The sequence below is a fragment of the Gouania willdenowi genome, chromosome 13 (genome assembly GCF_900634775.1).
Source record: "Gouania willdenowi chromosome 13, fGouWil2.1, whole genome shotgun sequence".
NCBI classification, from domain to species: Eukaryota; Metazoa; Chordata; class Actinopteri; order Blenniiformes; family Gobiesocidae; genus Gouania; species Gouania willdenowi.
In genome coordinates, this window is record NC_041056.1 from 6,367,952 (window position 1) to 6,380,885 (window position 12,934).

The 12,934-nt window shown below is 36.3% G+C and overlaps 1 protein-coding gene across 1 annotated transcript in view; it reads right to left on the reverse strand.

The window, feature by feature from the left end:
* Positions 1 to 12,934, reverse strand: part of cdon (cell adhesion associated, oncogene regulated) — a 58,636-nt gene that overhangs the window by 19,773 nt on the left and 25,929 nt on the right. The window contains exons 3-7 of the mRNA XM_028465627.1: positions 12,205 to 12,483; positions 11,620 to 11,766; positions 10,760 to 10,903; positions 10,410 to 10,691; positions 8,221 to 8,484 (exon numbers count right to left, since the gene is read on the reverse strand). Coding sequence (XP_028321428.1) covers positions 8,221 to 8,484; positions 10,410 to 10,691; positions 10,760 to 10,903; positions 11,620 to 11,766; positions 12,205 to 12,483 — 1,116 coding nt within the window. The remainder of the gene's footprint in view (positions 1 to 8,220; positions 8,485 to 10,409; positions 10,692 to 10,759; positions 10,904 to 11,619; positions 11,767 to 12,204; positions 12,484 to 12,934) is intronic.

Genomic DNA, 12,934 nt, shown 5'->3' on the forward strand with positions numbered 1-12,934 from the left:
GCTCTCAATTGATTTCTGAGTCAAAATCTTGAGTATTGCTCTGAACCCTTTAATGCAATGTCTTTATCAAAACTCTAAAGATGCTCTTTGGTATCGTGAACTAGCAGTTCAACAACAGATCCTTTTCATCTTGTATATTGCCTTGAATTGGAATTGATTGTTAGAAATTGCACAAACGCGACATCAGATAGATACAGTATCTATAGATACAGTATCTATGGATAGATAGATGACTTGTCAAGTGTTCAATGATCGCAGAGAACTAATGGAAAATAGAAATTCACTTCCTGAAACGAAAATGCAAATATTGTTATTACCTCCACCAAGGTGACAATAATTTCTCCTGGATTGTGTCAAAAGTACCTAACAGATTTTGACATTTAAAAAAAAAAAATGAAAGACATTACGCCAATACATTTTGGGGGGTATCCGGATCAACACACAACAGACAGATCTTTATAAAATTTAACTCAGTTATGTCAGGTCGGTTCCTCAATTACCTTATAGATTTTCTTCTGGATCGGATCCGAATTGTGCATTAAATCTGGATTTTACTAAATAAATGGGGGTTCCCATGCTCATACTGTACATTTGGACCTACTGTATTGTAATTAATAAGGGAAGAACTTTCTTCCAAGCCATTAAAGTGTGAATGATCATGTAATCATAATCAGGATCAGTGATCATGGTAACTGCAAATAAAAAAATATTTGTCACGTGGCGGGGATTGGCTCTCGCCAAGTGTTCTAGTTACGATTATATTTGAAACTATTTTTTAAATAATTTTTTTAACAAAAATTCAAGCAGAGATTGCAATGTAACACTTAGTTTAGCCTCACATGCATATTTTGGGAACTTTTACACATTTACACTGAAATCATCTTCGCAAACACATACACAGAGACACAGAAATGGAAATAGCTACTGTATACGACCCTTGCCAACATGTTTTGGGACAATATCACAAACTACCTCCATATTTTTTTTACCGTAAAAAGTCCAGCTTTAGAAAGTTAGGTAAATGGTTGGATGTCACATCTCATGCAAAAAAGTGTTTTGCTGCATTTCTACTGTGTATGAATATGAAATTAATGACAATAGATAACACCATTAATCCTGTTTAGCACAATTTTGGGAAGTTTGAAAGCTTTTAATGACATCTGATTAAGAAAAGACAATGAAATGGTAATTAAACAAAAAATTGAATTGGGGAAATTTTGAAATTTTTGCGTTTTTTAATGAATTCTCATTAAAATTGAAATAATACTGCACCCATAGAGGACTTTTTAAATGCTCGTGTATGCAGAGAGCTGAACTGAATCTTTGCACCTGAGCATGAAACCACAGACTTTCACCTGAACACATTAAACCACTTGTTATCTCAGTCACTGCTGACACTGGTTTGGCAAAGGCTGCTTTGAAAACTTTCCACGTGCGTCTGAAGGGGGACGTTTTTCTGTGACTGATGGACGAGAACAAACAGGCAGCGCAAGAAAAAAAATTTCACAACCTAAACAAGTGAACAAGGAGTAGAGTGTACCACGGGGGCGCACTGAAGGGTCCTGGCTCCAGTTACACCGTGTTTTGGCGATTGTGTGCTTCACTTTATAAAACAAACGGGTCTGGAGATGGTAACACTAGACCTGGTCCTGGGACTGAAGCCAGTTGCTGCACATTCCACACACCGACCATTAAAATAGTCAACACCACATCTAGTCCTGATCGTTCATTCAGTCCTGGCACATTTTGGGCTTTTACATCAACACAGAGAGACACGATGTAATCCCATCTGGATGAAGAGCCATGATCCTTCTACTGGACCTGGACAGAAATATTCATACAGATAAAGGTTGGTCCATTGGGATTAACTGGTCTTGAGTAAATGGCAATGGTATAATAATTGCAGATTACCAAAGAGACGTATCTGATAATTCCTCTTCTATACTGTATTTATTCATCCCCACATTATTCAGAGTTTATACCTTCCCAGTTTGGCACAATTCTGACTCATCAGCAGTTTATTATGTGATTTGTACAACATAAATTTCTTAACATTTCTTAACTTGTAAGGATTCTTTCAAACACGATTTTATGATTTATTCTTTTATTTTATGAACTTTATTTAAGTAAAAGGAACTCTGTGATTGGTTTGAACCTGCAGACAGGTTAGCTCCACCTTTTTAGAGGTTATTTATTTACACTCATTGTTTACTATTACTACTTCTTTGTTCAAGACATCGTATACTTTAAGTTTGGGATATTTAATCAAGGTTCCAACAGCTTTAATTAAACTTTTTAAGACTTTTTTATTTCCATTTGAAATGACTTTTAAGACCAACTTCACAGTAAAAACAATTGTTGGGGAACAAAAAAAGCCACATCAATTACATAGAGTTAGGGTACATTTTTCCCATTGTTTAGTGCAGACGTGCAACTGTGGCCCCCAAAGTACACACACAAAATGACAATAAAATACACACTAAAATAATCAAAATGACTCCAAAAACACACAAGATGATGACAAAAAACAGCCAGAAATCTACAAAACAACAACAGAAATCCCCCCAAAAAAGACCCATTAAGATAAGCCATTAAGAAAAATCTTTTTGAGTCCCACTGCAACCACGTCACTGTTTTGTAGTTGGTTCCGCTGTCGTGATTGAGCGATGCTGCGGTAAATTATACATTTAAAAAAAAAATTAATTAATGTCACCATTCATTTTGAAATGTGAGACTAATTACAATCATAAAATCATACTTTTGTGTTAAAATGTAAGACTTCTACCAATGAATGAAATTCAAACTCAATTCTTAGGTTCTAAGTGTAGCCACATCTATGAACTCACAATTTCACAATGTCCGTTGATCATTTTAAAACAAAAATAATAATTACTCAGTAACTCTTTAGAAATGTAACAAATGACTTTAATTCATTTAAAATGTACTTAAGTACAAGTAAAATTACTGATTTAGAAATATACTCCAAAAAAGTACAAGTACCCATACAAGCAACTCAGTTACAGTAACATGAGTACTTGCAATCTGTTACTTTCAGTAAGTGTAAGGCATAAAAACTATCAAAAACACATTAACTCCAGCAGTCAATGAACCACACGTGCTCACTGGACCTTATCCAGTCAGTGCTGGTATTACCATATTTTTCTAATATAAAATAATACTCTAATTAAAGCAACAGGGAGTTTAGAGTCTGGCATGGACACAAAATAATAAATTGAACCAGTAACCACCTAAAGGGAGGAGGATGACCTTTTGGGAGCCAAAAAAACTCAGAAAAACATTTTAATGCTCAAACATAGAAGTCCTTTCATTAAAATCAAAAGAAAATAGTTACGAGGACAATAGCCAGATGTAATTTATCATCATTTAGTGTAGTTATTTGAACATGACAGCCTCGGGGTTCCAATTTTCTGTGAAAACAGACGGGGAAAAACAGAATTCTGTTCCGTCAACAAAAATGGCAAGATTGTTAGTATTATTATTGTTATTTTGGGGGGAAAATATCATACATTTACACAGAGATTTTCACCGTAAAATGGATGGGCAAACAGAAGAAAAAGCTAGTAATGAGATGTGATAGGGAAAGCCGATTAAATGGAAATGACACGGAACATGACGCAAAAAAAAAACCCAGTGACCCTCCGATTACAAAAAAAGCCTGTTTCTTTACCCAATAGGCTACCACAGCTTCTGTTGTACGAAGAAAAACAAGAAAGAAAAGAACCAGAGGAAGCGGTCGCAGAACCTAAAACGGGGTGAAATCTGCTGAACTAGAAGCGGAGGAGGAAGAAATAAATGAAGATGCTGAAGAGGGGGAAAAAAGAACAACAAGTGGAGGAGGTAGAAAGAGGAAGATTAAAATAAACAGAAATACACTGACGACTGCTGAATGGAAGCAGAAGAAAAAACAGCAGAGGAGAAAAAAGAAGACTAAGAGCAAGGACGAGGGCCACGATATCAGAATATCATCTCAATATTTAGAATAATGACCAATCAAATTATGAATCTGTTGTTTTTTGTCACTTTTTTAAAATTAATTTTTCATTTTTTGAATCATTTGCATTTTTTTGGTCAATTTGTGTGTAGTTTTGGAGCATTTTTATGTATTTTTGATGTCACTTTGTACATTTTTTGTCATGCTGCATTTTTTTGTTGTTTTGTATGTTATTAGTCATTTTGTAGAATTTTGGGTTTTGGAGTCATTTTTGTTTTTGTTTTGTTAATTTGTCGCTTATTTTGTGTATATGTGTTGTTGTTTATTACTATTTTTGTTGTTCCTTTTCTAATTTTGTGTTTTTGTTGTCCCTAAGTGCATTTTGTGTTTTCCTGCACATTTTTTTCCACTTTCAAGACACTTTCGGCACTTTCCCACCTAATGTCGCGTAAGTTGATGCATTATTTTCACTTTTAACCTCTTTTCACCATACTTCATGGTTATTTTTGCCAATTTATTCATAGTCATTATTTTTCATGCACATTATTTGCCAGTTTCAGATAATTGTTTCAACATTGACACTTTGAACCATTTTTACCTGTTTTTGGCCACTCTAACTTTTAACAACTTTTAACCGATTTCTATGGTTTTTAAAATCCCATTTCACCACCTTTTCCGACAATCTTGGTCACTTTTAACCCATAAACTTCCTGGATAACAGTGAATATTAATCAGATAAATAAATAAATATGGTTATCACAGATTCATAGAACGATGAACCATCATTTTGCTGATTTTATGGATGGACCCCAAAAAGAAGACAGAAAACTTCCTGATTTGTTTTAAAAACTGTCTTCGCAAACACGTCTTTGTATGAACGAGAAACTGATTCAGAGGAAATGAAGATGTGCTGATCTTATTAATAGAATAGAAAATATCACCACCATGTCTTTGATAGCCTTTAGTTCCAGTACGTGTAAGACTCACACACTCACGTTAATAAACAGCTTCCTGGAACACGAGCAGTGTGCGTAACTGAAGGATTCTAATGTTTACTTAAATGTAAAGAGGAAAAAACGTACCAGGCACCTCCAGAGACAACTAAACACAAACTGAGCACACGGTATTTAGCTTCCATCCTGCTTATCTTTCTGTTATTGTGTATAAAGCTCCTGTGGACTTAGCTAATGTTTGTTAGTGGACCTGGTCCGATCTGTCCTCCCTATGTTCCACGTGGATCTGCATTAATCACTAGATAGTGGATAGAGCAATGGAATGCAATGAGGCCTTGGCGAGGAGTAAGATGGGGGGGGGGGTTTGCTGTGATGTGTTAATAAATAAAAAGCAGTTGTGTATGATGTTGACAGCTGGGTGGTCTGGTCCTCGTCATAACCCTCCATGGCTACTCCTTGCATTCCAGCGTCAGGGGGCTTTACTCACAAAGCTCACTCTCTGAGGCTGGAGCTCAGTTCAAGGCTCAGAAGGAGGGCGGCCCTGGACCATGGACGAGCCCCCCCACCAACATCCCACCCCCCAACCCCACAGGCACGTACACATTCAAACTCACACAAGGAAGGGATTCCCTACAAATACTGTACTGTGACCACGACGGGCTCACCTGGAGGAACACCTTCCCTGGTCAACATGAAAAAGTCCTCAAAAAACAACAAAAATGTTGCCTTTATACCTGCCTATGAATACAACTTAACAATTTTACTTTATTTGTCCTTTCAAGTGCATGACAGATGGTAATAAATCTACAATACTTACAAAAAGGAGGAGATTTATTATCAATATGATACTTAAATATACAAATATATATGGGGCGCTGAATGTAAAAACATATTTTGAACATTTAGCTCACTTTCCTCACATTTAGCAATTATCATGTAAAACAGCATGTTGTGTATCATTGTTAAAAATGTGTAAACATGAAAACTGAATCTAAATGTCAACATTAAATATAAAGAATTGACGGGCTCCGATCTGCCCAGTATAATTTAATAACATTTAGTCACACTTGGTGACCAATTGAACATTTAGATTTAACATTCAGATGTACATTTAGATTTACATTTAACATTTAGATTTACAATTATTGTTTAGATTTACATTTTAATATTTAGATTTACATTTAATGTTTAGATTTACATTTAACGTTTACATTTACATTTAATGTTTAGATTCACATTTAACGTTCACATTTACATTTAATGTTTAGATTTACATTTTAACATTTAGATTTACATTGGCTTAGCTTTCAGAAACTGGTGGAATTTGTCAGAGCAAATATTAGCGGAGTTAGTCTTTTATATTAACGTGTTCCCTGAGATGCGTTCAAGGTCCCTGGGAAACCCGGACAATTTCATCAATTTGTAAAATATCCCTGGACAGCCTGGACAAGACGTGAAAAGAGGACATGTTCAGGAAAAACCGGACATATGTTCACCCTAACATATGTAGCCATAACATACATTACATATAGATTAAACACACAAAACACCTAAAAAGAGAATATGCTACTTTTATTACACATTTCTATCTGTGCTTAAAGTGAAAGAAGGATGTCTGCAAGCAGTATTAGCAAATTAGCTTTAGCCACATAGCACTGCCTGCTTTTCTCTAAAGCTGTGACTTATAGATAGGCGCAGGTGTGTGAGAGATTGCCACATTTTAGAACTAGCTTTTGGGATTAGCTTTGTTTTTAATCCACAATGAAGGTTTAATGTTAGGAAAATTACTGAATGTGAGTTTTATTGCAACCCATGCGCTATTCAACCATTTTAATGCACATGCGTTCCTATTTGGCAGTTGGTCTTGGCTGCTTGTTCAAGTGTTTCCAGATAAAGCTAATTATTTCCCACCCAAAAATGATTGAAAAAATGTGCTAAAAAACAACAATTTCAGGTGATTAATGTACAAATATAAGAGCTTTGTCCCCCTAGGTGCTCTTTATGTGCTGCCTGAGGGCCAAAAAATCAAATCTGGCAACACTGATGTTTCAGTGCCAGAACCAGGCTCCAGTGTTTATTACTATTGTGTGTATTGTTAATGCGCACACACATCATTAACAACTATTTTCCAAGAAAAAATGACCCAATTTACTTTAAAGGCATTCTAAAAAAAAAAGAAGAAAAAAAAGCAGCCATAGTGGCTACAGAAAAACAAATACATGGGAAAAATAAAAGACCGTTGCTGTGATTTAGTAACCAACACTGGAACTCATAAACAGTCAGAGAAAGCTGGATATTCACCCATAATAAGACACACTAATATAAAATCAATAAGGGTTGAAAAACACAAAACAAAAAAGGATTTTGTCACATTTTTCTTTAAAAAGCCAAAACAAAAATATGAAACAGACGTCAAAGAGAGCCATAAAAGTTCATTCAGTGGATGTTAAATGTACCTTAAAAGCATATTTAGTTCTAGAGGAACTAACACTGATGGGTCAAACTTAAGGTTTGGGGGCCAAGTCCGGCCCTTTAGAGCAGGTGTTCTCAACCTTGGGGTCAGGACCTCATTTGGGGTTGCTAGACACTGAGAAGGGGTCGCCAGATGCCTTCAAGAAACTAAGAATATTATTTGAACAATTTGAGCACATTTTTGCTTATTTTAACCCTTTTTCTGCAACTACACCAAACTTGCCATATTTTCACTCTTTAATATATTTTTGCTACATTACTCCCATTTCTGCCACTTCTCCATCAAATTTCAATGCTTTTTCTGCACGTTTTTTTCCACTTTTAAACCCTTTCCACCATTTTTCCCACCTAATGTCACATATGTTGATCCTTTAATGTCACTTTTAACCTCTTTTCATTGTAATTCATGCTTACAGTTGCCGATTTAACCACATTCACGATTTGTAATGCCGATTATTTGCCAATTTAAAATAATTGTTCCTACTTTTTAAATCACATTACAGTTAAATATATCTCGATCTGTCTAAATTCACAAATTAAATGTAATGTATCTATATTAATTAAGGGTGTAAGAAAAAACTATAAATGATGATATATCGCAATATTTCACCGCGTGATTGTCGATAGAAAATATTTCCAAATCGAGTTTTTTAGAACTAAACTCAGAATCAGAAACTGTTGTAGAAGCAAAAGTTTAACTTTTTTGAGAAATGTAATTTGACAGTTTGATAAACATACAACTTGTTTTTGATTCGTACTTGAATTACCATTTACTTGTTCTCGCAAGTTTAAAAAAAAAAAAATGAAATCAATTGTATTGCATACCATTTTACGTTTGTGTACCTGTTGTGAGCGTTCCGTACGACTGCGCCGATCCGCTTTCGTTGTCCAACAGACACTGATAAACTCCTTCATCGCGTCGCGTCACATCTGCGATGACGAGCGAGGATCCGGAGATCTGGAAGCGTTGCGACGGGTTGACGCGATTGGCGTTGAACAGCCAGGTGACGCGTGGGGCGGGATTTCCCGTCGCTTCACAGGTGAAATGAGCCGAGGAGCCCAGAGACACCAGCTGGTCTTTCAAACCCTTAGTGATAGAAACGGCTTCTGTGGATGAAAAAAAACACAGAATATTCACCAGGGGCCAATGCGCAAGTGACAAATTTTTTTTGTATGCTTTATTACACATGCAACATTTTTCAAAAGGCTTTACCTAAATAAATATTTTATTATATTATAGCTTTAAATAACTCTTTACTGCTTGTCCCCACACATCTAAAGTTCCATTGGGTGATACTAACAGCCAGAAACATCCGGAAACATTTCGAAGACATATCGGAGACTAAAAAAAGTATAACAGCATTATAATATAATATAATTACACAAAACTACTAATGCACAATATCAGAATGCCATAGGAACTAACTGCCGGTGTCACAGTCTGAGTTTACCTCATACTCAGATCAATTATGAGCATGCGAACTACGGGAAAATAAATTCATGCTAGTTCCGCTGAGAGTTTTGCTACTTCTGAAAATTCAATTTCAAAGCTAATGTTCAAAGCTAATGTTATGTGACGAGTGCTGAGTGGCTCCTTTTCTTAAGGCAAAAATGTACAATTGCTCAATATTAGAGGCAGGAGAGTTTCCAACGCCACAAAGAAAGGAAAAAAAACATGATTATAATATACATATAACTTTACAATAATAAGCTGTCATATATATATATTGATCAAGACAATGGTTGATTTTTTTTAATCGATGGTCGACTGATGTGATGTTTTAAGCATTTTTTTTTAAAATCAGTACAGCAATCTCTGTACATGGCTAATTATTATTTATTAATAATTATTGTTTGATGCTGCTATATTTCCTGCTTCCCTGTTTTATTTGGAGCTGCTGCAACATCTAAATGTCCCCCATTGGAGGATCAATAATGTTTTATTTCATCTTATCTTGTCTTAATCTCAGTACGCAGCAGTCACGTACTGAGATTGTAGGAGAATCTCAGTACGGGGGTAAACTCAGACCGTGACACCGGTAAATAAAGCTCCGGAAAACCATAACCAGTAATAGATATTTGCTCCCTGGTAAAGATAGTAGCTCTAACAACCAGTACAATGAAAACTTTACTCTGTCTCCAGTATGTCTCTGAAATGTTTCCGGATGTTTCTGGGTTTTAGTATCTCCCAGTTCCATTCAAGTTATTTCAGAGTAAAATTGATGCACGTGTTTTTCATCGTTCATTCATCTTGTAGAGTACAAGCAACCCCTTAGCTTAGAATTTATCAGATAAAGAAATATTAGCAGAATTATGGCGTTTTAAACTAATGCGTTCTCTGAGATGCGTTCAAGGTCCATATGCAACCCCGGACAAAATGATTGATTTATAATATCCTCGAATAAATTCGGATGTATGGTCACCCTAATGTTGATGGCGGAGAATACAGTGTTTTTGTTGCTCTGTTGTCGTGCGGTAAACGAGGGGCGTTCTAGGATTGTCGGAAAGTAGATCATTTTTATTTTTATTTTTTTTTTTTTAAGCTTATATTCGGGGCAAATTAAATATCCTCGCGTAGACCACGTCAGTCTTTACGACAGAGCTTCTGGGACGTGATATTTGAATGTAAGCCGACCATACGACATTTGTTAAATATTTTAATAGTACACATGTAAATATGTGATGCTTTTTGTGGTGTTTTTAATTAGTAACTTAAAAAAAAAAAAGACAAAAAAGAAAAACCACTGCAAGACGATACATACAAAAATGGATTAAATCACAATACACAACATGAACAATCAAAAACCAAACAGAAAAATAAAATAAAAATCTGAATTCATTCCAATGATTTAGGAAATATTGGCTGCAGAATGCACAAACTAATTATATATCTAAATAGCAGGGTTTCAACCTTTTAAATAGTACAGGAACTGTCGTAAAATAGGTCGACTGACGCATTTCACGCATGTGTTAAAAGGAAGAGAAAGGATCAGGCACTGACATCACCAATCCTTGTGTTTTCCTTTCCTTACCGAGAACATTCACAGTGTAGTTAGCGCTGAACGCGTTGCCCTCCTCCGTCTCCACAGCACACGTGTAGCTCCCTTCGTCACTCTTCGTCACATTTGCAAAAACCAGGTTGTTGTGCTGTGAAGACCCCGGGGTCAGCCTGTTTCCATCCTTATACCATCGGGCTTCTGGTGCTGGACTTCCAGACACGACACACTCCAGGGTCAGAGGCTGAGAGCGCTGAACTGACACAGTGAGCGGCGCCGTCGGGTAGACGATCCGCACTAAAGGACTCGGGTCAGAATCTAAAGAAACAAGATATCATTAGAGGAAAATTCACAATATGAAACTCTATAGTAAACGTGAAACGTACCTTTGACAGAGAGCTTAGTACCATGAGTCTGTACCGTGGTTTCACCGGTTACAGGGTTGGTAGCACCACATTTATACATGCCCTGGTGTCGAGGTGAGACAGAAAGGATGTGGAGGTTTCCAGACGGGAGGATTAAATATTCATCTGGAAAAAGAATGAAAAAAGGCATGATATTAGAAATCAGTCTGATACCAGATACACAAACGAAGAATATTCTTATGTTTAAGTTTTAAACTAGTGGTTATTTTGCACATTATAACATAGATCTATATTGTTATTATTATATGTGTTGATGTTATTTTTCAGAGTTTTTATTCAATCGTAAAATGTTCCTATGTTTAAGTTAAACTAGTCGTTATTTTACACATTCATTTCTTGTTATCATTGGATATATTTATTTTATTTTTCAGGGATTTCTAATTGATTTTTTATTGTATTCAATTTTGGAATATTCTTATGTTTAAGGTTTAAACTAGTGGTGATTAAAATTATACATACTTTGTTATTATTGGATTTATTAATGTTTTTTTTCAGAGTTTTTTTAATTATTTTTTTTTAATTTAATTTAATTATAGAATATTTCTGTTTAAGTTCTAATCTAGTGGTTATTTTGCACATTAAAAATATATTTTTGTTATTAGATTTATTGATTAGGGTTTTCTCATTCTTTTATTTTTTTGTAGACTCTTCTTATGTTTATGGTTACAATGTTTGTAACCCATTGGTTAATAATAAAATGGGTCAGATTTTCTCATACTCGCTGTTGCTGACTATTGAAGTATGAAAATATCGGTATTGTATCAAAAATGAAACAATCGGAAAAGGGATAAAAATACTCCCATGAGGCTTTTAAAACGTACCTGTCGACACTTCCACCCACTCTCCTCGCACTTTGAGTCTTGGTAGAGCCGGAGGAACGCTGTGCGGTAGAGGACATTCTATAACCACGGCGCTGCCTTCCTTTGCTGATAACGACCGCCGTCGGCCGCTTTCATATTCAAAGATTTCTGCACGGGAATAAAAAAAATTGGATTTAGTGTCAGACATCGGAAATGTTCACGTGTCTTGGATTGATCCAGATCAGGGGTGCACTGCCCACACTTTTTCAGCTCGCGAGCTGTAGTCCAACCACAAACAGCTCTTTGCGATCTACTGTGTCAGCTTCACGTATAACACTTGAAGTAAAGTGTTACCAAAAGCTTCATCCCAACAGGAAGATAAAACAGAGCACATAGGAAGGTCCAAAACTCATTAAGGAAAGAGCTCAAGACGTTTCTGGAAGCTTGCCCGCGCTTCCTTTCCTGCTCAGCGCCGAGTGGCCAGGGACGGACGGTTTTTTTTCTTCCGATTATCAACACTTAGCTTTCCGTTCTGCAAGGCCACTTCCTCTCCACTTTGAAGTGAAAAGCACTAAAACACATGAGGGGATTTCCCTGTATCCGTACCTGCTACGGACACGCGTGCCTGGCGACTGACGATGGCCGGCCCACGGCCTAAACTGGCCACGCACTGGTAGACGCCGGCGTGCACTGCACCCAGGGAGGAGATGGTGAGCGTCCCACTGGTGATTTCCACTCCTCGCAGGGACTCTAGGACCAGGGGGAGGCCTCGGAAACGCCAGGACACGGTGGCGGACGGAGGACTCGCTGAGCATCGTAGGACAGCAACAGAACCTCGACTCTGCACCAAAGAGCTCGGTTCAGAGAGGAAAGAAAGATGCTGAGCTGAGGAGGGAAAAACACACACACACACACACAAAATTAAAACACTTTTTAAAAAAGCGTTTCAAAGGACAGAAAATGTTAAAATTGACATATTTTGTGATTATCAATCGGCATTTTATGAAAAGGTTTGTGTATTGCCTATTTTTATTTACATAACCTAATAAAAGTATATACCTTTCAAAATAAAAGCGCATAATTTCCTTAATCAGGACCAAGAAAACGCTCGAGACGATGAGATCCATTTTATCCAACGTTAACTCTTCTATTACATATCTTTTGTGATAATACATACTATAGCTAGATTTTGACACTTTAAATATATTTTTATTCTTTTTTTTATTTAAATTTTTTTTAAAAGTGTAAATAGGTAATTTTTGAAAGTGAAGTTAATCAAGAAAAAAGTGATGATGCAAACCTCCAGTCGTACATTTAATACCAGTTGTAAGTGCTC